This window comes from Platichthys flesus, chromosome 6 (genome assembly GCF_949316205.1).
Source record: "Platichthys flesus chromosome 6, fPlaFle2.1, whole genome shotgun sequence".
Taxonomy (NCBI): domain Eukaryota; kingdom Metazoa; phylum Chordata; class Actinopteri; order Pleuronectiformes; family Pleuronectidae; genus Platichthys; species Platichthys flesus.
Genome location: NC_084950.1, coordinates 24656585 through 24683610, shown reverse-complemented (window position 1 = coordinate 24683610; position 27026 = coordinate 24656585). Strand labels below are relative to the sequence as shown.

The window sequence follows — 27026 nt, the reverse complement described above, 5'->3', positions numbered from 1 at the left end:
TCATGACCAAACGTTTTTTCTCCCATGTTTTGGTGAAAAGATCTGATCGCCATACATTGCTTCTTTGTTAGCCATGCTTTCTTGTTATGTTTCATTGGAACTCCAGCCTATCTAGTCTATAATCTGCTTCCTCTTACAGCACCAGCATAAAAAACCTAAAGCCCACATTCAAGCGCTCGAAGTCATAGAGATGTGATCACTGCCAGGAAATAACTATTTAAAGGGAAATCGAATCAATCATAGTCATGGGAGTGCCGAACCGGCACGCAATGATGGAAGAGACTTGTGTGACCCTGGGAAACATCTGAGCCACATGTCCACATTATACATACTATTGGCTTGAGGTCCATTGACTTAAAGTCATTCTACACTATGCCTATTCACAGTGGCACAATTGCACATTCTTTGTACAGTAACATGTCTAAGTACAGTGGAGCCAGCCTTCCTGTTGTTCACTGATAACAAACACCAAGTGGTAACATTGTCCTCTGTGATGTATGGGTGGCTGAGGGGTAAAGAGGTTGTCCTTCAACCAGAAGGACAGCACCTCGAATCCCAGCCCATGCGGGAGGACCCTTGTGCAAAATCCTGAACTCTGAATGGCCCCTCATAGATGTTGAATGCATTAATTGGATGTTGCTTTGGATAAAAGCATCAGCTAATGACATGTAATGTAATAATGTATTTCGCTGACATCCACAAAAAAAAACATAAACAGATTTTTACAGAAAATCCCAAACCTTCCGCCACGCAAAGAATTCATGTATTCGTGCTTATGTCTGATTATTTAGCTGATAATAAATTCAAGCTGTAGACTTGAGAATGTCCCTAATATTAGCGCATACAGTGGCGGTATCAAAACAGACTGAATGGCAGCCATTTGCTCTGGCCGAAAAATTCCCGTATTATTCTTTCATGGCAGCAAATTAAGCTATGAACTTATGAAATCATATTTTTTATGTCACATGTATCTGCTTGAAAAAACAACATTTGTCGATCATTTCACCAATTATTTCACCATCTGTTGCCATAAAACACCCCTTCTGAAAATGATTTGTTTGCATTGTAATAGCAGATGTATAGAGGAATGCATTGGTGAAACATGAAACATATATAATCTTTCAAATCATACAAACCCATTAAAATCATTCCCCATTGACTCACTCAAGTTATCATGAGCATCAACTCTCATTAACATTCTTTCATTTCACAAGCTCTACATGTGTGGCTTTTGTGCTGTGTTTTTTTAACCTAACTTATCCCACCAGTACTAGGGGATTGAAACTTACAATTGATTCCCGCTCTCCCAAAAAATGCTTGAATAATAATAATAATATAAACAATAACTTGATCTGTATGAAAGCTTTTGAAATTTGTTAGCAAGAGCTTCAAAAAGAAGGACAAATACAAAATAAAACACCAAAGACAACAAGCAAAATAAAACAATTAAAGATAACCAATTAAATAATACATTGTAACATGATATAATTAAAGGAGGTTTGAGGCCCTGACAACAAAAGCCTTGTCTTTGTTTTTCAGCCTCCACTGAGGAACAGCATACAGGACCTTAACGGATGATGTCAAGCTACAGGCAGTAAAGAGTGATTTAAGAAGCTCAACCTAGAAGCCTGGAGCCAAATCATGCAGTACCTTAACAGCAATAGATTCAGATTGATTCTAAAATACACAAGCAGTCAGTAAAGGGAAGTTAAAATAGGGCAAATATGATCAGGCTTCTGTCATTTGGATAAAAGTTAAAGGATGAGAATGATCACATAAAACAATCCAGTGGAAAATTTGACCTGTTCATTTGAAAAGGGGTTCCGTTTGTGCACGGTCAATAGAGGATGGGTTTTATCATAATGTTCATAGGGTTTTTATGTGTTGATTTCTTATATTTACAGCCTGTTCGTTTACCATATAGTGATGAAGCGGTGTTTATTTCTTCGAGGCTTCTTCTCTGGGTGCGTCCACTTTGCCTTAGATTCAAACTCAGGACCAAATTGGATACGTCCTCCCAATATTGGGCAGGACGTGTCAGGATGCATGTGTTGTGTGTAGACTGGCGTAAGCTACACCGAGAGGAAACTGCTCTCTGCCTGAAACTTCTCATGTCAAACGCACACTGTCCACTTGCAAATGTGTGTTGAATAAACCCCAGAATGACTCTTTCATGTCAGTCCATTTTTTTTAAAGAGAAATTGCCGCCACATTCTGACCTTTCTGTGTAGTCTGACTCATACAATCAAAGTAATCAGGGTTGTCCTCACCGTGTCAACATTTTCTAAAAATAATGCAATCCAAAAGGCCAGCCTGCAATACATTTCTCCCTCATGAAGGTTATATAAGTCACTCTTTATTCAAATTTAAGAAAGATTTAACTGTGTAATTATTTTTGGAGGATGCTATGTGTGTTGCTGTTGAGCTGAGGGGCCACTGTTATCAAGCCTACCTTCATTTTTATAAATAAGGTGGATAAGTAATAGACTCTGAAGATCATGGCGGGTTTTTTCCGACACCCATAAATCAATAGAACTACAGCAGAAAATTGTGGGAATGTATGATCAGTGCAAACCGTCGGCACCATGTTGCTTGGTAGGACAGTAGCTGGTGATTCTCTCCATGCTACGATCAAACACTTGTTACACACACCTGTCTGAACGTCACGCTGTGATCCCTGCTCACTACAAAGTCGTCTCCTCGAATTAATCCAACTCAATCCATCTGAATTCTCGTAGGTCATTCTCAAAGCAAAACTCCACAGTCTCTCTGGTCTCCCAGTTTTCAAACACTGTGCTGAATGAGCTCCGGGCCCTGTTCTAAAAAGGTAGTTCAACCATCTACCCTGGATATCTTTTCTCTATCTGGTTTGCCTGAGCCCAACATTAGCCTGACATTTTGTTTACTCTAAAGGTTGGACACATTGTATAATAATAGTAGCATACAACTGATTGTCACTGACAGAGCAATATGTACCATCATGCAAGCATTGACCGGAAGAAACATGGCGGAGAGACGAGGAGAGATGACAGCATGTCTTAGTCTTTTCCTCTGGTGAATCTACTTCTTATTCTTAATATATATATCTTAATTATTGTGAGGATAAAGACAGACAGGCTTATGTTTGCTGACATTTTCATAGACTGATTTGAAAACAGTCTGTCCTATCTTACGACCCAAATATTTCCGATGTCGTAAATGGTTTCCTTTACGACCGTCCCGAGATAAATCTGCAAGTTGTGGTGGTAAAATATGTTTATGGAACTTGGCAGCACATCACAGCACGAACTGCAGCAAACAAATTCATTTCTACATTTTAACATGATCATTCGAGTAGGTGTAAAATACAATTTATTATGAGATTTGCCACATTTCTGTACTTATACATAAGTAATCCTAAAACAAGGACATAACACAGCACAGGTTAGTTTGATTTGGGACGTTTGACATGAAATTCAGTTTGTGAATTTAATCAGTGATCAATTGAGGAAGATGGAACCTTTCCTTCAAACAAGAGTATGTCGCAGAGGATTATGCTAATCCTAACCATGGCCTTATAACCGCCCAGTTGTGAATGCAATCTTCGCCCCAATTGACCTCTGCCAGCGTTTGCAAACATGGCGACAGCTCCTTTCTGAACTCTGTCCTGCCGACACACCAGACGCTCCCCAGTCTTCTCTTAATCACAGCTTGTGTATCTAATTATTGTCTTTTACTTATATTTATTTCACCTCCCTAATCGTGATGACCTCTGTTTGCATGTTGACCTGTGCTTTTTGACAAGTTTCCTATTGGATGTTGACTGTGTGATCACATGCAAATTTATTGCCCTATTTGAGATCCAAAAATGTGTCTAAATCTTAATAACTCACTTACGATCTACAATAATGACTCAAAAACAGGTAGCAAGCGGTCAAGCAAGCAGTAAAATACTTTGAGTTCAAAATTATAGATACTCCAAAAATAACACAGAGACACACACACACCATATTCTAAAAGTGTCTTAAGAAAAAAGGCCTAAAGCCAAGTTCTCCTTCTGGTGTTATTGCTTTAAGAAAATATGGTGATGAAGAAGAAGATAAAAAAGGCCTCGCATTTTATTGTGAAGACTCTTCTGGGGAGTGTCAGATTGACACACAATTATTCAAATTTTCTGAGTGTACCTTGGAACAACAGCAGCCTAAGTGGACAAAATGGTTGTTCAAAAACCTTGAATCTATTAAACTATTGAAAAGCTAGAAGCCAAAAACAAGTGTTTCTACTTTTCAATGACAGCGACACTCCAGCTGAGAAGAATTTGCCTTCAAATAGCAATAAACATGCTGTATGAAACTTGTCAATTTCTTTCCCAAGGGCATGTGGGTGATTACATTCTCCCTTAATGTCTGCAGCTCAGGTGTTTTTGCAGAGGAAAGTGTTTGCATTATGAGTGTGGCCTGAGTTTGATTCCAAGCTGATAGGCCTAGGTTGAAAAAGAAAAGCAGACTGATTAGAATTCCTCAATAACAACAACAAACCAATAAGAAACAGTTGGATACGTGTTCTTTATTCATATCTTATATATGTTTGTTTACATTTATACAAAAATACAGAATACAGTAGAGTTTTCACCCAGAATACCAACCAGGCAGTAATTACATTTGCTTTTTGGCACCCAGACTTATTTCCTGTCTAGAGCCATTTGATTCACCCACTGGAGTGGGATGGAATGGATCACTCAAGCCCGAAAGCACTGTTCGGAATGCGGCCCTGCTCACACTCAGACCACACAACAGCCCACATACGAACAGTATTTAAAGGCACTCATCCTCTTGACGAATGCATGAAATTGCTTGATTTCTGGCATTCATGCATCAGACATACAGTATGTGGCTCTTGCACAGACAGGAAAATGGGAGACCATGTTTTATATATATATATGTATATATATTTATATAAATAAATATTTATATATATATATATATTTATACATCGATTTTTTTGTTCACAGCTTAGACCTGTTGCAGCTCATAATATTCATAGACTATGTATGAAAAGCAACGTTTAACATAGTATATCTTGTCTGTTAGTTTGTTTGTGGCGAGACTAGCCTATGTCTCAGAGTAGTGGGCACTGCATGTAACAGTCTTCATGTAGAAAGCAAAACCTAACTTTGACTTAACAGAAAGGCTCAGGTCTAAATTGTAATAGATAGTATGTTCTAATATTGTTAAAAAATGCCTTTTTGCGTGGATGTCATCGTCTAAAAGCTTACATTTTTTCCAGTACTTCACTACACCACTAAATTCAGATATTCCTGCTAAAAGTACTGCTGCTGTGGACTACATGAACACCAATGTGGTATACATTTGCTAACACAGACTCAGCTCTAAATTGCCATAGAGAATATGGCACCAGTAATAAGTGGACGTTCATAGAGTGTTCTTCAAAGACAGATTTTGGAATGAATAAGATTATCTTGCAGTTCAACATGACACACAATACTTGACCACACCAAAGAATTCCAGCTATTGATGCTGAAAGGTACTGTTGCTCTGAACTATATGAACACCAATGTGGTATACTGTTTTTTTTTCAAACACAGATTCAATTTAGCACAATATACTCTCATCTGCTATCACAAAAAGTCCCAACATATAGTCCCATATACACATGATACAAGCAAGTTACGTGAAGATCTGTTTCCTATAGGTTACAATTGCTAAAATGTAACAGTGGCCAGAAATGTCCCAACCACTGCAAACTGTACTACCGATGAAGGAGTTTTCACATACTGGAGCACTGCTTTTCCAGGATCGTCTTCCATACCCTAACTGGGCCCAGGTCAAGCCAACTAAACAGTCATAGTTTTGAGTTAATTTAGAAGAAATAGAAAATAGAGAGAGAGAGAGAGAGAGAGAGAGAGATTGGAGACCATACTTGCTGAGTTACTGTGCTGAGATTATTTCAATCTGCCATGTAATGATCTCTCCACTGTCTGCTACCAACTAGAAACATAGACAGGCTTTTTGACATTTACACACACAGATCTCGCTAATCAAACAAGGCACAAAACCAAAGAATGGATGTAGTACAATGTAAGAACATGATAGAAATACTGAGACTACAGAAACAGATCTTTGTGTCCTGCCAACTTGTGTCAGTGTGAGCTAGTCAGCAGCAGGACGGGCCTATGGGATAGGTCACAGCCAGCTTGTCCTGTTCACACTCCAACCTAACAACCGAGTGTCATTATTGATCTCAATAGTAATCCGTTGCGTTTCCCTAAAATAATTCATGATGCAGCAGGGTCTGATGGACGATTTGCAGGAGCCAGAGAATCCAGTGGAGGCGTGATACAGGGGTTTCTCTCTGACAAAATCTCTGAGTCTTTTTTCAAAAGCATGCGGTTGGTTAATGCAGTCTTACAAAGAAAGGCAAGCTTATCCATATGGTAGCAGGCATGATTTATTTTTTCTTGAATCTGCCATTGTCAATCTGGAGAGCAGTCCAAAACAGGCCTTTCACTTCTGAGGTCTCACTATGGAATTAAGCCTTGAGTTTTTTTTTCCGTCACCTCTGGACACCAACAGGAGAAAAGAGTAGAGCCCTGTGGAAGAGAAAGAGCGGGGACAGAGGGTTTAGAGCACCGTGACAGATAGGATTCAAATAATTGTCTTGATTTTTCTTTGAAAAGCTCACCAATTATGCTGAAGAACATCGAGGGGAACAGCATTACACAATTTCAATGACGTTCAACTTGTTTCTGTAATTGAGCAGAAAGAAAAGTATTAGCCACTGTCCTGAGACAACGACAACAGCAGTAACAGGTCATCTGAAGGAGACAGAAATGGCTCTTTAAGGGAGGCTGAGAGAGCTTTCACATGACAAGAGTCAAGTGTTGCATTCAATGCCCAGTCAGGTGGTGGCTACGCATGAAACGGTTTAAGGTTCTAGTGATTGTGTTCCTGAACAAACACACCATCCAGATGTCAGATGAGATCTGACCTAATCAGTGAGGACAGACTGATGATTGAATGGTCAATAATCCTGATACATTATATAATTAATCCATCGTTGCTTTGTTTGTGAATTGACTTCACACATGGGAAGTCAAAGTTAAAGGCAGAGACCAAATGATTCAGTGCTGTTTCAGCAGCAGGGTGTCCTCCTGTAAATAAATCAACTCTGTCGTTCGTCTTTGGAGCATGTTACAACACATGGATAATCTTGTTGTTAGCCGACTAAATGACCATTCATTTCAAAACCTCCAACTCCTGCTATGTGACGCAGGCTAAGCTAAGATTGAATTAAGCCTCAAGCCCCGACTGATGGCCGCTGAAAACAATCCAAGCCTCGCCCTGTGTGAGCAGGCAGTGAATGAAAGGAAGGGGAATAGTTTCCTGTTGAAATGTTGCTCTGGCTGTAAAAACACATGTGAAAGGGAATAAAGAGACTCACTTTTCTGATGTTTCATCCAGTGGAGGTCCATTCCATTCTGTCCCTGTGAAGATTGCCGCTGCAACAGGGTTCTGTTGAGGAGCCTGCTCGTTCCTCCGTGACCTGACCTGTTAATCAGGGGAAGGAAAGTACTGTCAGTGTCAAAGTACTCAGCCCCACTCGCAATCACTACGACCCAGATCCACACAGTATCTGCAGGAATCTGAAAGGCTGGCTCTGGCCGTCATAAATTCCATGGATCAGAGAGTAATATCCTTACAGTAACAAACATTACATCACAACTATATCTCTGGAGCACCTCTGGAAGTTACACAGGTTAGTGCCATGGGCCAAAGGTCAGCTCACCTTCCACACAATGAGAAATACAAGGCCTATGAGTGGGATGAAGAGTAGGGATAGAAGGCTTCGCTCCACCACCTCAGTCAGCAATCTCTGTTCTGGATTTTGACATAAACAGAAACAAGAGAGAGAATTATTTTTTTGTTAAATTTGTTATTCATGGTTGAAGAATGATTTTACCCAACATGACTCGCGTTGCTTTTAACATTGTAATTGATTCCATTATTTATTTAACTTTTTGTGTCTATATTTGAAAATGTATTCACTGTTGGTTAGTGCGATCAAACAGGTTTTGTCTGCTGATAGTGGGCATAAAAGAACATTTGCAAAACAGCTGCAGATATAGTAGACCTTTTATGCCTGACAATTTTCAACATCATGCTTTCTAATGTTCCACAATCATTTAAATCACTCAGAAGTGGCATAGAAACACTAAAACGTTAGGCCGCCCTCAAGTAAACCTCTGACCTTTAATACAAGGCATTCCAGATTTGCCTTTAACATCCCTTCCAGAAATGTTTTCAGACATATAAAAAAAGGCTCTGTTTTTATTAATAATTTTGTGTTTGATGTGGTTTTTCTAGTTAAACTGTCCCCAATGTGGAATTTAGTGTCAAACTCTGCACATACAGAAAATCATTCTGCAAAGGACAGCTCCATGCTGCACAGAGCAAAACACTTTTCTGAGTGGAGTTTTAGTAACTAAACTAAAAGTATCTTTAAATATTCAGAGAGGTCATGGTTCGCATTAGATTGTGTTTTCTATTAATTCATTGTAATACTTACCTGTTGAATAGAAGTGCCCTAGGAACAATAATTAATAAGAAATATGGCTTCTGTTGTGTATTTCATGTTTCCAATTAATAATCTAGATTTGTTGGGGATTGTGTGAGCCAATTGGAAATAGGAAACTCACTTGCACTCACTTAGTGTACCTTCTCTGTTCATAGACCAAACCTGTATCACTGAGTTATGTGTGTGTGTGTATGTACTCTTTTAAAATTTAAAAAAAGTATTTTCTGTCAGTTAGAACAAGATGAATGGGACCTCCAACCAAAGAAACAGAAGCAGATAAACTATTGAAAATTTTACTCTTGCCATTGGCCTCTGGTGCAGGTAGACAAACGCCTTTATGCAGCAGGCTATATGAGATGTGATGATGAGTTTGTCTCGCAGTGTGTAATTATTCAAGTGACTCCAGCTCCATGGATTGGGCTGACTCCCTCTACTTTTGAAGGCTTCAAATCAGTGCAGCCATCAAAAGCTCCGGATTTGACACACCAGAACCTACACTTGTTTTCTCAGTAATTACGAGAACTGTGAACTTACGTGGATTGCAGCCTGTCGTACAGTTTAAGCCTTCGCTGCTGGACGTGGGCGATTCTGCTGAAAAAAGACCAAAAAAAAGTGTGGTGAGTTTGGTTTTACTGGAGAAGAAGAGGGTGAAAAAGGGTGGAGTGTTGATGACTGATGATGAAAACCTTGTCACCTGAGGTCACCTCACCACCTTTTTCACTACCCCACCACTCACACACACATACTCACACACATACAAAAGATCTGATCTGATCCGATCCGACCACTCTGGCAAAGAAAAGCCAAGCGCTTGGGAAGATTGGAAGATTGCTCTGTAATCAACACGTATACAGTCAGGTTTCGGCCCTTTTCTTCCTTTCACACGGGCTGCCTGGGGACATCTTCCCTCAGTCCTGGGAATCAGCCATGTCTCCATGGGCCGTCTAAGCCGAGATGGTTTTGAGTTATTTTAAAATTCTTGTGAAGAAATAATGGTTAAATAACGGCTTAAAAACTTCTCCAAACGGTCACAAGAGATCTGTCCTAAATAGACCCCAGGCCGCTCACAATAGCCCAAAGAGGGTGGTGGTGTTTTCAAATGTTTTCTAAAATAAAGCACTTAAAACACCTAAAGAGTCAGTCAACCCAATCCAGAAATAGACAGATTTTCCTCGCCTACCACTTTTGACCTCAAGCTATGCAGGCTGGCATGATTGGAAGTCAGTTGATTGTGGTGATCATAACGCATCTTGGACATCACAAAAGTTGTGTATCTCACCAGAAACAATGTTCCGAATGCCTTCATGTGAACATATTTTATGGTAACTACTTTTAAATTTGAGCTCATGCTGGAATCAGGATGAACAAGTAGTGGTGCAAATGTTCTGAGGCTGATCTACAGTTAAAAGACGCCAATTTAATCACACATGTCTGGTTGGCAGCAGTTCAGGTGATCTTATCACAGAATAGTGGGAAAGCTTCATTCCAAACTTATCTGAGCAGTTCATCTGAGACTCACCGACTCACTGATTTTATCACTAAACCCACAGTTGCATGTGAATAATCTAACCTGCTTCCCTGACCTCCAGTAACATTACTAACGTGTAGTTTGTGTGGGTAGTTAATGCTCTAGGCAGTGATATTATCGGTTGTGTGAACAAATACAGTGATTCTGTCACAACACAGGGCTTAATTCTACTTCTCGCCACCCTGCAGTTGCAAATTGAAATGTTGGAGTTGAGGCTTGACCACGCCACAAGGAACAAATCCAAATTCAGCTTGGACTCTTAAATGTCCAGATTTCCCTTTTCACCTGAAGGTGATGGTGACATCAGCAACAAAACAGGTGTGCAGACCAGGCTGCGGGCACCAGCAGCTCTGCACCATATATTATTACCAACACAGTTAATGCAGCAGTATTATACAATATTATCTTTACATTGATTATACCTTGATTATTGATTATATAGATGATCTTACTGACTGAGGAATGTTTTATCTTGAATCAGGAGGACCTATGGTAGAATTCACATCTTTTCTTGCTTCATATACTGAATACAGTGTATCATAAACACAGATTCTATTTCCAGATGCTAAATAAAAGTTACATAAACTGAAAGTGGTTCTTGAATGTCATATCACCCAGTGGTCTATTGGTGTTTGTGTCCAAAGCTGACATTCAAAGTCAAAACATTAACCCTGGTAAAAAGGCAACATACAAAGAATAAATATCACTTATGAGGAAATTACCTTCTAAATATTTTTCTGTAGTTACTGTGTATGGTGTGGTGGGACAGGGAGGAGGATTACAGTCATCGGAAACTTCTTTATTCTGCGCAGCTATAAGGAAGTCTTTGACAAAGTCAAAGTATCGCGCCGTCTGCCACCTCTCTTCCCTGTAGTGGCACTCAAAATCGTACATGATCGGCTCCTACAAAAACATAAACACAATTTCAAGATTTCAGGCAATTCATCTCAAGGGATAATTAAAAGCTTTTTTTTGTTTTGGACTGATAATGTGCAAATTTGTGATTAGCTGGTTAGATACATGTCACTTATCTTGCGATAAAGGCCTGCAAGTTAACCATGCAATGTAATATAGTAACATTACATTATGGTAACATTAGCGTTTGTCAGTCACAGTAGTTCCTTAGCTTCATTAGGCCAAAGTCTGAATATTTACAACACATTTTGTGGGTCCACCACAACTTACCAGAGAATCCATGTTGAGCCGCAGTTCTTGGAGCATTTGAATGAATATGCTAATATCTTTTCTGTTGGATGAAATGTTTCCAAACTTATGCGCTAAATCTTGTAAACTCTCCTCCAAGTAGAAGATGTTTAATTTAACCCAACACATCCCACCCTAGAAGACAAAGAGCAGAGACAAGGTTAAATATGAGCAATGACATGAACTGATAGATAATTAATACGAATTGCACTAACTCAACATTATCAGAGTACCAACATGTCAACTTGAACATTCAATAAAGTACATATCCACCAAGTCACAAAGACTAGTGAAAAGTAAGATAATCAAAGTTTGAGAAGAGCAGCAGTCATAAAAAGGATAATATGAGGTTGTGGCATCTCACCTCTTCTTTAGGAACAAAATGTACAGGAATTTTGTAATCTCTAGGAATATTTTGTCTCTGAAAAAGAAGAAGAAAATGTTTTATTACATCACGTCCATCATTATTGAAATATAATCCAGGTTTAACTTCCAGTTTTCTCTGTTTGCTGAGGTAACTTTGAGCTCCCTAACTTTCAGACATTTGCACTTATTGACATTGGCAATAAAGCAGGTGCCGCTAGGCTTTTGAAAAGAGCATGAATCATAATGTTGTATGTTCCGCTAGACGCAGAATTGGTTCAGCAGAGGCAGCAATAATCCTGACCTTATATGGATGAAAATGGTGTAACACAGCCACACAGTGTAGACTGGCAATCATCGGAAAAATGTTATAAACAAGCTAAATAGGAATGATGCTTCCTGCTTTTGTGACTTTGCAAATACAACAAATATAAAGATTGTGCCTCATAAAACAAGCATGCATATCTATTTTGTAATTTGTAGATTAAATATACAGTATCTATTGCACAATAGACATACAATATCTTTTCCTTACCAAAACAGAGAGCTTAGAGATGTCATCTGTCACTGGGTTGACGTCAAAACTACTTGAATGTACCCCAAGAGTGACGAACAGCAGTAAATAGACACAGACACGTATCCAAATCTGCAGGTAAAGGGGTGAAAAAAAGCAATATTTTGACGATTAGTCTCATAGTTTTCATTAAATAAATAATAATGAAAAACAAAAATTATAAACACATTTTAACCAGCATTACAACAAGGGGTTAAGCATGGAATAGAATGAACAGAAGATTGGCAGTAGAAGTGAAAGCTGAATAAAAAAAGCATGATGAAAAACGTCAAAATGACCGTGCAAAACCTCTGACCACATTTACAGAACGCCATGAAGCAGCTTTTACATTAGGCATCAGCAATAAACTACATGCTGACGCAAATGTGTAGGAGATCTTGTAATCCATCAGTTACGCCTCAGCCTATGCATGCCTGTCCCGGACAACACAAATGAAACGTATGAAATCCGACATGACCTAGATACAGTGAGGTCAGTTCAGGGAAGATGCAAGTTTGTCACGAATAATAAATTAGTATTTGCAGAATTGTATTGAAATATTGTATAAATCCTTGTAGGGAAATTGCTTTACTATGGTTTTACTCATGACAAATAAATACAAAGTAAGTTGATAGTAATGTGTATAGTGAAGTGTGACAAAAGTAATGTGTCCATTGTCACATAACTCAAGTCCCTGGAGATCATAAAGAAGAACTTGACAGGAGTTTCTCTACAACAGACGCATTTGCTGGGTTAGCGGGTTTAAATCAAGGCAATGCCTAATGCAAATTCTTTCAGTACGTTATATGAATGTAGCGGCACGAGTTGAAAGGACAAATCATCTTGGGTAAATATAAAACACTTTTTTCCGTGTTTGGATTCCCAGCATGCCACTTTTAACTGAAACGTTTGGTGGTGAGTAGGCTGGTATGTAAGAAAGTAAGACCTCATTCCCCAATAATATTTGTCAAGGTGGTGCTTCAGAGCCACTAACACTGGATGAAATTTGTTTTTCCTCTCTATCAACAGACAATATAAAATATCGCCCAATTAGCCAATGTGGTACTTGGGATTAATGCTAGATTTGATTCCAGGAAGAAATAACTGTCTTTGCGGGCAATGCATGTTGTGGCAAGTGCACCTTGAAAGGTGTAAATGCACATCTTCCTGTTCTGATAAAATCTGCTGACATCTGAATATACTGATGAGTTTGGAAAACCCCTACAGGCATTTGGTAATCGGTTTCAGGTCATGAGAGGGAAACAAAAGGAGCTGAAGGTTTTAAAGGGATAGTGTTGCAGCCAAATCCAATACAATTGGAGTAAATGGTGACTACTTCTTTAAATGTAAAGAAACCTCCATGCTGTTCTTTCGGTGTAATCTGTGAGCCCTGACACTCAGATTCGTTTCAAAACGCTCTCATATACACCGTGGTTAGGCCTAAATGTCCGCTGTGATCCTCCTCCTAGTCACTGCTTAAACTCCCAAAGTGGTTTGTGGACTCAAACACTTTACCTACCCCTCCATCGGCGTAGTAGTGAGTAGACAATCAGTGAATTTTCATTTTTGGGAGACCTATCCCTTAAAGTAATTTCGTGTGACCGACAACATGCAACACAAAATCAGTGAGATGCAAAGCAACAAGTTCAAAGCAGCAACAGCCTATGACCCCTATGAACCTTACATACATCCTGAAGCGATTAATACGTGCGAATGAGAGTAGGGCACTGGGCTGCTGTCCTCACCCGCAGCAAGAGTTCCGCGGGACCACAAAACTCCTCTGATCCAGAAGATAGCGAAGCAAGCCTGCATCACCTACAGGGTTCTAAAGTCTTCGGCCGACGTGGCAGAATCACAGAGCGAGCTCATGCCGCTGCTGACCGCGGTGCGGGCGGCGGACCTGACTTCGCTACCCGGAAAAGCAAGCCGTGCTCCGGGGCGGCGCGGCTCCAGAGCCCCCCGGTCACCTACATGCATATCTGCGAGACGGAGGTGATCAGCATGGGGGTGTTCCCGTTGAGGCGCGGCGCCTCCATACCGCTGCACGACCACCCGGACATGAATCTACGGAGCTGCTGATCCGCAAGCTGCCCTTCCAGCGCATCCAGCTGGCCCGCCGCATCCGCGGACACAGAGATTAAACTGCTGCTGCTCCACTGACTATAACAACGCCGCATTCCTACACTTATAAAATGCAATTCAATGTCAAAGTAATCCAAGTATTCAGAATACGTTACTCAAATTGGTTGGGCATGTATTTTGTAACGGAATACGTTTACATATACGTTTATGAAAGTATCCTTCCCAACACTGGAAATGTTAATGACTTGGGAGCAGTAAGATTCTTCAGAGCTTAATGAAATTGCATTTGGTCTGTTTTCTTCTCAAGGATATTGCCAGAAGAAGCCATATACCACTATTCCAAAAGAGAAACATTAGACTCTATTTTTGACATGAACCAATGGAGATTTTGAATGAACTAGTTAAGGGACAAGGGGCTTTTTCACAGAAAGCATTTTGAATCGTCACAACAGAGAAGGCAGTATGGCCTAAAACATTAAAGAGACTGTTTAATCATTTCAATTATATTTTATTGAAAATTCATAATCATAGGAATTAGTCAAGTTTAAAAAACCTAAAAAATCTAATTCTTATCTAATGATTAAGATATGAGCTGAATGGATTAATAGACTATGTTCCCATTTTACATACCAATGGGTATGCCAATGAACTAACATTCTTCCAATAGTTAGCATAATTCTTGAAGTAAATAGCAGCTGCTTTCATACAGGTGACAGGAGCTTTTTGAAAATTACAGTATCTGCTTTCATTTCTATTTGAATTAGTCAGACCTCCATTTTTTCGGATAACTAGTAAGCTGTCTTCAGGTGCTGCCACAAAGCTAGCTATCAGCTGGCTACCAGCTGGCCACCAGCTCACAGACTTATATGACAAGCAAATGCTTAGGAAGTCTACTTCAGCCATGAAAAGCCTAGCAGTTAGAACGGTTGACCTCAGGTCGCCCTCTCAAGTGGTCCGTTGCAAGAATGAAGATATACAAGGTTTCCTTCATCCCGGCTGCCATTTACATGGTGAATCACAAATAATTATGGATTGTTTGTTGCACAAATTGCTCATTTGCACAGATTGTTGAGATATTGATATTACTGGTGATATGACTGTATGTTATAAAGTCGTGGACCACTGTGTAAACTATGACCTGATGTCAACCAATGTGTTTTATGTGTGTCTCTACGAATGTGGCTATAAAGCAATTTCCCTGAAAGGGACAATTAACTTTGTACTAGAACTTGTCAACCCCGCTTTGGGTTAATCCTCTACCTTCATGTTGGAACAGTTGATGCTGTTTTGACAGGAAAGCTGTCAAACCTCATCACACAGGTTTACATTGGGTGAAGCTGTGATACAACTATTTCTGACAGTTAGATTTCAACTTCATAAGACGTAAGTTATAGTCTTGACCTGAATGTCATGATCTGCATGTGATCTTGAGCCTCTGTGTATTTAGTAGGAGGGGATTTTAGTTTGAAATGTGAAATGTTTTTATCATGCTGCTAGTTGGCAAGAGTATTGATATGTAAAGTACATTTTTGTTATACACACACATTTCATATACACATGTTGTACATATATGTATGTATGTATGTATGTAAGAATGTATGTATGTTTATATAAAGTGAATTTTAGTAAGATTAACAAAAAACTAATTGAGACTTACATAATTAATATTCTATAATTTGTTGTAATTACCAACCATCTTAGGTAACAATGTAAGCCTTCAAAATGTTTTCTCTGGATCGATGTTTCTAGCTCTAACATATATGAGGACAAAATTCCACTAGCTTGCATGCAGTGTGCTTCCTGCCATCCCTTTGATGCCCCAAATACAGACACATGCACACAATGCCTTCAAACAAGGAACACGGAATGTAAAATGTACTTTTGTTTGCAAGGAAACTCCATAGGGGATCTTTAAGATGCACTTTGCCAATGGTCCCAAGGGTTTTCACTGCCTAATGGTATTTCACAAATGGAACTCAGTGGGTGTCTACCCCTCAGGCACATTCAACCTGTACTATAACTAGAGTTTATAAATGTAACATGTATAATTACTGTTTTGCAGGAACCTGTTGGTTCTCATTCACAGCCCTACATTTTCCCTGCAAGTCAGTTATATCAGTTATTTCAAATCTTGGCAGACGTCCCCACCCACATTCCTCCTATGGCTATACATCTGTCAAACAGAGCCACAGCAGGAAGAGAACAATGTTCCATTAACAGCAGGAAAGGCCAAAGGAAAAACACTATTTAAAGTACAAAGGGGATGTAATTCAATTCCACATTGCTTCTACTTCTAAGCCAAAACAAAACATCCTTAAATGGCCGACTGGGACCGGGAGCAAACAATAATGTAGGAGAGTTTAGCAAAACTTGTGGGGCATCTTGTGATTCATAAGCTTTGCTCAGCCTCTGCACACAATGATAATTTATGAAATCAGAGACACTTCAGACACACAAGGTTTCGAGCAAAACAAAATGTTTGCACAAATAACGAAAACTATTTTAGTTAATGATGCACAAAATGCAAATCAAACAAATTGACATCTTTGTCAAATTTTAAATAAGCAATTGTGTTGTTTAATATCACCTGACACGACAAAAGACCAACATCATAAGCAATTGCAAGTGACATGCCAATGTCCCTGGTTAAAATGAGACGCCTGCATATAGTTTTAATACCACGTCTGGCTATAATGTACAACAATGACTCACGCCTACACGGATAGAATGAGAATAAAGCTTATTGACCCGTTTTTTTATCCACTGTGATGTAGTGACCTGGCTGCTTCAGTTAGAATTTACTGTGCTACATCAAACCGAATTACATAAGAAAGCTTGTTACAAACACACACTGAGGTCTTGAGGACAAAATTATCCAAGTTGTTTTCCATGTGACAGAACCAGGCATGTGCACAGACATTTTGGGGGGCAGGTGCTCAAACCAAAAAAAAAGAGCACCCATCGCCAAAATTACTTATGAAATTAAAAATACTTATAATAAATAAATAAAAAACACAGTAGGATATTTTCAACTTATATATTTATTTTTGTTAACAAACTAACTAAAATTTTCAATTTGAATAAATAAATGAATAACTGGCAAAAACAGAAAAAACAAGGCCATATTGAATAACCAAATAATATGTTAGGGTTAGGGATAGGGTTAGTGATGTGATGGGCTCAGGTAGGGTTACTGATTCTCCCTCATCTGTTTTACAAGTTGATGGCCTGATCCAAGATAAAAGAGAGCTGCTACCCTGAGTTGCTTGCTGCAGTTTCCCTGTCCTTCTGCTTTTGGAGTCTCTCTTTTCTTGGCATTAAGCTGCAAATTTTGAAAATGAGATAAATCAATGTTGTGCATAATTATCAAGATTGACTTACATTATGTCTTTAAAGCTGACAACACAGTACACACACTTTTTACTGTTTTCTGACAGAGTTGAAGCATAAGCAGCATTACACTAATAATATACCAAAATTTACCTCACCAGACTGTCATGTAGCTCAACTTTAGACCGACCTTTCATTTTCATTCATTATTTTAAAGGGGACATATAATGCCCATTTTACCACAGTTGATATGGTTCCTTGGGGCCTTAATGAAATGTCTAACATATTTTGGTCAAAATACCACAAGGATCATTTAAAACAGCACCATTTTTACCCTGTCTAAAACAGCCCTCCTCAGATTGACCTGTTTTGAATGCCCCGCCCCTCTCAACCCCGGTGAGCCTGGCTGCGAGAGCCCCAACTCCCCAGCGCAGACCCGCAGTGGGAGCTTGAGCTGGTGTAGCAGCCAACCATGGCAGCTTTTTAAGCTTTTTAATTGTGAAATATTTGCAGGGGCCGAAGATTCTTGGTTTCATACTGTATAGTACTGGTATTTATTGTTCTGCATAAGCTAGGTATTATGCATTGAACAGATGCTGTAAATATTAATTGATGTGTATATTGACATTAACAAATTATAGAGGCAGTGTGACTGCGTACAAGGACGATGGAAAGAAAGTAGCGAATTTCAGTCTCTGACAACTGATATCGGTGTTATGGAGCCAGAAAAACAAATAAAGAGATAATAATATACTCTTGACACAGCTTGAACACTGTTTTTTATCATTAGTTTATATTTAAATACTTCAGGGAAGAAACATTAAAGTTGTTGCTATATACTGTTGAGGTTTGCACTAAATGCATTTATCGACTTGTGGTTTCACACAGAATGATCCAGCAAATTCAATAATAATTATACCAGGAAGAAGGAAGCCTATCCTGCAAAAAATGTCTCCTTCCTTCCTTTTGCCATTAAAGCCAGGGACTTCAAGCAATGAAAGTATTTCTGGCCAGTGAATGACCTGCATTGAGGGTTTTGTGGAAGCAATATTTAAGTGAATCGTACATATGAAATGTGACTTGATACTGAGGACCTATATGTTGTTGCATGCTTTGTCTGTGAAGTAGAGCTGCTTGCACGTATGTGTGTGTGTGTGAGGATCTTACAGGCATTTCCAAGTTGTTTTGCTGTTGTTAAAACCTGTTTCAAGCGTTTGCAAATTGCTTTGGCTGTTAAAACGTGTCTCTAATCAATTTCATCACACCAGATGTTAAGACCACTTGTGAAAGTCACATTTCTACAGTGGAGAAACAATTTGATGTAGAATCCCATGGTTTGGAGGATGACTACTTCATGCAAAAATTATAACGTTTGCATGAAGGCTTCCTCTTATGTCATTTGTCATGTTAGAGCTGCTCAAAGTACCACAAGGCTTGTGGCTTTGTAGCTTTGTAGCTTCAAGGTATGAAGGCTTAACTGGCTGATGCTGAGAAAAAGCAATGTGTTCTTAGCCATCTTACCAAAATGCAGTCAGTCTATATGATGGACATTGCATTGGCTGCAGATTAAATGAATAAAGGTTTGCTTACTGTGCAAAGAGAGATTGTTCTAGTCTGAAATGTAGCCGCCTACAAGAGGCACATTATGCGAGTAAAGCTTTTTGTAAGTAATGCACTAGTTCCTGATTAAGGAATATAAATGATATAACATGTATTTCCTAGTGGTTGAACAATATTCACATGCTTTCATTAGTATAATACTCTTCCACAGAAACGTAGACATCACACTTAGATCAAATCAAAATGCAAAATGGAACTCTGATTCCAATCTTATCATGAGCTGTCTCACTGCAGCAAGGAAATTGATGGGAAAACCTCTCGGTTAAATAACACTCATGCAACAACAAACAGATCTTGTTTCTACAAGTTCCAAAAATGCTGGTGGACTCCCAATACACAGCTTGGGCCAAACATATCAATAAACAGCAGAATTCAGTGAGAAAAGGGAGCTCAAGATCAAGAGTTCAACTCACTCATTTGAATGTTTCCCCTGACACCATCTTTGCGACGATGTGAGGCCTAAGCTGAACTGAGAGGGAAGGAGTATATTTGCCATGCTGAAAACGTTTTCTCGTGGGTTTTTAAAATCCTGAAAACAACATTGCCGCTGTGTCCAAAACATCATAAATCAACCACTTTTATTCCCTCCACAGCAGAGGCCGCTGGTGTCAGACCAGAAAGAGCAGGGGGGATGTTACACCCCTCCAAATTGAAGCCCTCGTCTCTGTCAGGTGCATTAAGGCTCTCTTTGCCTGCGATCCTTCCTCTCCCTCATCTCATTTTTCACCGGCACTTTGAACCCGAGGCATCATTAGCTGAACATGCTCTTCAGACCGCCGGCCTCGTGGCCCTCTTAACCACATAATCTCATAAAAGCGGAACACAGGACCTTGCATGACATGAGCCTGCCATAGCAACATGCTGCTTGTCAGAGAAATGGATATTTGATCCATTTGCCCCGAATAGTGTTTTGAGTTTCGCCATGTGATGTAAGTTCCCATGTTTCATAATGAGGATTAAACAGGGGATGATAATGGCTCTGCAGGAAAATACCAGGCTGCTGTTGCTATCCAGATGTTTTAGGGCTCATCTAGGCTAGGGTTAATCAAGGGTTTTGAATTAATGTTTAATACAAAGCTTTGTTTTGATCATTTGGTAAGGTTTTTCTTTTTATGGGTGTTGTTGTGTATTTGAAGATTGCAATTTAGTATTAAACATTCCCACCCGTTACTGTACAGTGTTTACGACTAGTATTTTAAGGGGAACAGGTTACCGGGTAGGACCTTTCATTCGCATGTCAATATTTAACATCTCCATGAACAGACTACAAACAAAGCCTTCAATATCCAAGAGGCTATTTTTGCCTCATAAAAAAAGATAGAGATAAGACAATAAAGAAAGAAGTATTCCTTATCAAAAGGACTTTTGACATTACTAAGAACAATAGTTTAGTTATCATCAAACGCATCGCCTTGAAATATAATTTGCCTATATGACCTGTTTACTGTGTTTTCAGACAATCGAATGGCACAACAAAGAGGCTAAAATAGCAAAGCCTTGGTACTGGATGTCCACTCGATCTCCAAGCGACTAGAGCTCACTTATTTCATGTGTAAATCAAATTAGTATCTAACATTCAGTCTGCTGCAGCGTCTGTCTGCAGGGGTTCACTTACAGTTGCTGGCACTAACAAATCAGACTTCACGGTAATAGAGAGGAGCCAGATAATTACACTGACATGTATAGAATGTCTACTTTAAGGGCACCTTGTCTGACGAGTCTGTTGCAATCTTTGGTCTTATCTCTGGATGAACATGATGATTAGTTAGCATATGTCCACACACACACACATGTAGCTTTCACAATGTCAACATTTGGTTGAGTAGTAGTATCTAAAAGTTTTGCAGAATATTTCAGACAGGGCAACTTGCAAACAAAGATTCCCCAAATAGTTTTATTCCTGTCCATATACAAACTCTGATTCCTAAACTCTCCAACATTTTTATATGAATGTCCCTGAGTTTACTTTTTGACAGTAGACATATTGAGCTGGGTCCCAGTAGTATTCCACGGCAGTTCCCCAGCACTTGGGAACTAGTTCCAAATGCTCGACCCATTACTCCGTCTGAATCATATGAGTCAGCATATCAGCTTCTTAATTCTTTTCTAGTGTGTTTTTCTGACACTTATGCAAAGCAGCGATATAAAACTTGCGTTAAGAAGATTGAGTCATGGTCCAGAGGAGCAATCGGTCCAAAGCGTGTCTTCATTTCACAAAGAAAGATGACAAAAGCTTTGTTAGTTTGTAAATTTGCGAAACCCCAGAAATATGCTGAAATCTCTTTCTACATAACAAGGGCTTAACTTCCAGGTCTGCCATGTGTTTGACGTTATAGACACGAGTGCCACAGCTTCAACCAAGCAAGGGGTTCCCCACCAAGGGTAAATATGTAATGTATAAATAACATTAGCGCCCTGCTGGCAGGCTTGGCAGATTATTTCTCTTTGACTAAGAACACCTAAATGAAAGCAGCAGTTAAACAGTCTAGCTTTTTCACAGAAGAGCCACATTCATATTTTTTTTTCCTTTACTGTGTGCAGAGTCATGGATTGTGAAACTGTTGTGTTGACACAAAAAAAGCATGTAGCCTCATTTGTTTCCCACACTGAACTGTGATACAAAATAAACCATAAAGAACTAGACCAATAAACTGTATGGATAATTGTATTGGTATGAATACCATCCCATGTGATAAAGGTCTAACTCACAGTATGCATCTCAGTGGGAAAAGTATGACAATATTTTTCTCTAGACATCTCTAGAAAATGGCCTGACGTGACTAAATTAATTTTATTTCGAGCACAAAGAGTGAATTTTATGACGTTGATAGAGTAGAACTGTTTTGAACTTGGATCTGCCTGATACCTGATCCACTTAGTAAGGTCAGCGTCTGGCCAAGTCTGATCTCATCAAGACTAAGATGGGATCGGTGCATCCCTGCTTGTAAAGGATTAAAAGGGCAGCGGAGCAAAAAGTCAAGAAAATAGCAAGAGCGAGAAATAAATCACAACCTTAGAGGATGCATGTGCATTATGGTGGCCTCATGCAGAAAGTTGGACTCTGCTGATGACCTCTGAGTAATGCAACACAGTTCTGAGAAAATCACCAACAGCTTACATCCCATAGGCTGAGATTAATTAAACCAGTTAATAGTGCTGGTGCTTGAAACAACAAGCAAGCAGCCACAGCGATCATTAGAGCTGACAATACATTTGTGCAAGCAGGAAGTGGTTCAATTCATATACGTAAAAAACACTTTCTTTTGTTTGTGTATAAGCAAATGTTGCAGGGAGAACTGGCATAGAAATCTCTAATGAGATCAGCCCTCACAATGGCTTTTGGTCGAAATCACAGAGAACACCCACTGTGTTAAAAAAAGGCAAGAAAGATTAGTGCGAACCCAATGTTGCAGCCTCTCAACCAAATATTATCAAAGTGTCAGCAAGCCGGAAAGGATTAGAGGTTTTTAAAGTTGAAAACATAATAATAAAATGAAGCTAAAGAAACAATGGGAACTGAGAGTAAAAACAATCCCGGGGAACTATATTCGGGGACGTAAACGAGATTCTTATTTCAAACTTAGTTTGCAAGCCAAGTGTCCTTTGGCTCAACGAGATCTTGTTATCCCATATTCCCTGAGAAGAATTTCCCCAGACATGTTGTGTGAGATGGAGCGGTGGTTACTGTCTGTGAGACCCAGCGTGTGATCAAAGAATTACTGTTTTGTTGATTTGTCAAACTGCTTGACTGACAATTATTATTCGCTGTGAAAATAAGTGTCTCAGTTTTCCCACACATGGGGGATATGAAAGGACCAAACTGCCTGTTTAGAGGACTTGTTAACTTGAACTGCCGATGCTTCCACTTCAATCTAGTCATAATGCTGGCGTCCCGCAGGAAATCTAATCTTGCAACTAAGAGCAAATTTTAAAGTGGGAGGAGAACAATAAAATGCACTTGGTGACTCTCTTTGAAAGGGAAAAGCACCATTTTATGACCCCCTTATGTTCAGGCCTACAGTAGCTTTCCTTACTGTGTCAACAAGAAGTTGTGAAGATGGATCTGGTTTATATGCACTAACTGCAGGAGGGGGAATTGGATGACACATCAAGGAAGGACATTGTGAAACTGCTTTATTATTTATTTAATTTTTTCTTTACCAGAATCTGTCATAGATATAATTTTGTTTTTTCCCCTACGGGTCTCAGTTTCATCACTTACTTGTTTTAATCCTTATACATTAAATTGCAAAAAAGGTACCGAAATAAAAATGAACATTGAAGTTTTCATTTATCCCTTGTTTGCAGTTTGATGCAGACAAAAAAGTATCTGTAGTACAGTTTTGAAGACATTCTGGTCCTGACCGCTGATATTGAATGCTTGATTGAATTTGCACTCTTCTGTATTTATTCTTTCATCAAACAATATCTGTTTTTAATCACAAGATTTGGCTGCTTGAACTTTGGCTTTTTGTTAAATAAAGAAGAAAGGCTTCAGAGAAATACACATTTTCTCGAACTAGTGTTGGCGAAACCAAGTTAGCATCAGGGTTAAAAACCGGGTCAATAAAAAAAAAGTCCTTGTTGCTTTATTTTAGAATAAAAACATGTCAAAGTCACATGACCAGTGAGACACCAGAATTGACAAAAAAGCATCTAACAGCCCCTGAAGGTACATCCAGCAGTTTTAGTTGCACATGCCGAAAACCCAAAAAACCTCAGTGATGTTTGCTGAGTAGCAGCATTGACTAACCGTTTCTAATGTTTTGCATCAAGTGTCCTCCTTAGCATCAAGGGCCAATATTTAAATTGGCCCTTGATGCACCTGGGAAGTGGCTTTCAGGAAAAAACCTGTATAGAGATCAGGTAGGTGCGGTAAATTGGAACTGATGTTTTGTCAAATATGTGTAACAGAACTGCAGTGAATTATTGTCTTTTGTACAAAGTCAAACTGAAGTGAACAGGAAGTAATCAACCCAGAATAAGGGAGAGTCCGCGTTAGCCAGGGCAGCAACCACCAATAATATAGTATTAAAAAATTATTTTTTACAATTATTTGAGTAATTATTTAATAAACATGACATAAAAATAAGACTGCACAGTGAACAAAACAATTGTTCTTTTATTTGTCTTTTTCAGGGGAGGTACCACAGGTGGAGCCAGGGGCCATGGAATCTGATCACCCCTGAGGTCCGCATGTCACGTCAGTGGTCAGAGGTCTAAGTAATAGGTATTTGTAAAGATTTTTATTGTCTAACATTTCTAATGTACACAATGTGCTTGAATAAGGAACAATTTGAAAAAATATCATTGATGTGTGGCTTTGCTCATGGATATAGAATTGACTCCTCTGCGTCAATTGATGCCCCTTTATGTAGAAAAATAGATCTGCCACTGTTTTTTCCCCGGCCTCACATAGAACATAAAATCTTATCTAGAGATTCAAACGTGGTGTTAGGAATTTGATATCACATTTCATAGAGGAGACAGATTTGTATACTTCAGGGAAGAGAGAACAAGAAGTCTCTATGTAAAGTGCTGGTAACTGACTCTGACAGATGTATCACTGTGGCTTCTGGTTCACACGTCCTGCCAGCCCACAGAACAGACCCGTCAGCCAGGCACTGGTTGTGTGCCACATTCATGTGACAGTGATTTCCCATTAATGTTCACATTCACATGACACCCACCAACTGTTTTTGTGGAGCATAGACAAGTCCCAACCCAGGTCTAATAATTCTTTAACCAGCCCTTCAGATCATTTCAGTCTTGCACACGTCAGATTGAAAAGGTATGCAGGAATTCCAAACTGACAGACCTTAGTGTTTAGTGATTGATAGTTCGGAAATCCATAAAAAGTGTTTAAAAAACGGTCAGAGTTAATGGGCTGTGTTTTCTTTCTCCTGTATGGCTTTATGGCTATATTCTAAAACCTCTGCGACTCCATACAAAGGCAAATACATACGCTTAACCTCATCTGACACATTTCAAGGGATGTTTCCGAGATAAGGTCTTAGTGGTCTTGTATTTCAAACATCACAGAAATCATCTGCAGCTAAAACACCAAGAGGGAGTCAGGAGAGGGAAATGTGCAGCGTGCAGATTTCCTACAAAATAGGCTAAGTCAAAGTGACGCCTCCTTGGAGCTGGGTTAAAGTTAGACTGGGCACATATTCGATGGATCTGTGACAGCACCCTGAATGTCTTGTTGCTGCAGAAATTAACTGGAAATGTCTCATCTGTCCTCCAGTTTGCACCTTCCAGCGGGATGGTGCAAATGAGGCAAGATTTCGAAGCAAAATCAAACATCGGCTTTGTGTGCAAAAGAGTATGATCCACAAGCCTGTTTAACTGCACAGGCTTTGTCATGGGTAATGACAAAGCCAAAGGCTGGCTAATTTCTCATTTTCATTAGAGACACAACCTTCAAAAATATAGGAATTCTTGATAAACAATCCTGCTAGGAGAATTATTTTGCTGAAAACCTAGAACTTAACGTGGATCTGAACTTAAACCTCCACAACATCTAGTATATTATTTACTGATAAGAAGCTGCTCTTTTTATACCCAAGGACTATTAGGTATTCAAATTCTGCCTGCCCAGAATGCATGAAAAGAAATTGCTTAATTCAAGCAAATTGCTTTTAGTTTGACCAATAACATGTGACTCTGGGAGATCAATTTGACTGAACCTCTTTGACCTCAGCAACCTTTGGCGAGTCGATCATCACACAATGATCAGATGCTTAATTCTCCCTGTATACATGCATTGACATACATAACTTATTCAAATAATCGAAATGACAGGATTTCCATAGTGTTTGAGGGTCGAGGTGATTTACAGAGAAATGTGTATAAATGATTTAAAAGACATCTGTTTGTCATTTAAATGCATGTTGAAGCCAGTAAAAATAAACTTCTTTGATCCAAAATAAACGACACATTAAGGACATGTGATTTTATAAGCAGGTAAGCAGACGCAATTATGTGACAGTGATGGATCTCATTGAGCACAAAGTGGTTAACTGGAGGGAAGACGTGCAGTCGGGCGTAAGCTCAAATTGAAACATTAGTTATAAGCACATGTGCTGATTCGCAGCACTGACAAACAAGCATTCACCACTGATGCAAACTGAAATATCTGTTGACAATCAGAGAACATTATCACAGTGTTTGATTTTGACTGGCTCAGGCACTTGGCACTAATAAGGTAACATAAATCCCCTCCAGGAGCCGAGGTTGACAGATCCCAGAGATAATATTAATTAGGAGAACGCAAAGCAAATTGAACAATGTTCTAACGTGATCTTTAAGTCAGGAGATCCACTTCACATGAACTCATTATTTGATTCAAAGCTCCGACGCTAACCTTGCCCTGCTCTGGGGTGAACATCTCCAACACAGGAGCATTCAGAGTAGCCCTGATTTCATGTTTGCCTTCCTGCAGTTAATATAATCTCATTCTTACACAATCAAAACCAAGCATCACCCTCTGACTCACTTGATTGGATTATATTACATTTGAATTGACTGATTATTTTAGCTGCAATTCCCAGGGTGTAATTCTGACACATCAACACCCTGCTTGCTACAAACACATACTTCCTTTATGATTCCCAATACATGAGACAACATTTTTCTGATGATGTCGAGTGGTCTGTTGTCTCTTTTAATGCTTTTCCTTCCGGCTTGCTCTGGAACAACTGCGCATTTGAAAAACCTCTGACAACCAATATACATCTGGGAAATCAACAAGGCAATGATGTAGTTTAC

At 39.3% G+C, this 27026-nt stretch overlaps 1 protein-coding gene across 2 annotated transcripts in view; it reads right to left on the bottom strand.

Annotated features, from left to right (window-relative positions):
- Positions 1-4525: 4525 nt before the first annotated feature.
- kitlga (kit ligand a) overlaps positions 4526-27026 on the bottom strand; it is a 25484-nt gene continuing 2983 nt past the window's right edge. Inside the window, exons 2-10 of one of the 2 annotated variants that reach the window (XM_062390593.1) lie at positions 12204-12314; positions 11670-11726; positions 11288-11440; positions 10825-11005; positions 9109-9162; positions 7786-7877; positions 7441-7547; positions 6682-6745; positions 4526-6589 (exon numbers count right to left, since the gene is read on the bottom strand). In XM_062390593.1, coding sequence (XP_062246577.1) covers positions 6715-6745; positions 7441-7547; positions 7786-7877; positions 9109-9162; positions 10825-11005; positions 11288-11440; positions 11670-11726; positions 12204-12314 — 786 coding nt within the window. In that variant the 3' untranslated portion in view covers positions 4526-6589; positions 6682-6714. Of the gene's footprint in view, positions 6590-6681; positions 6746-7440; positions 7548-7785; positions 7878-9108; positions 9166-10824; positions 11006-11287; positions 11441-11669; positions 11727-12203; positions 12315-27026 lie in introns of both variants that reach the window. The other variant, XM_062390592.1, reaches the window with a different exon arrangement.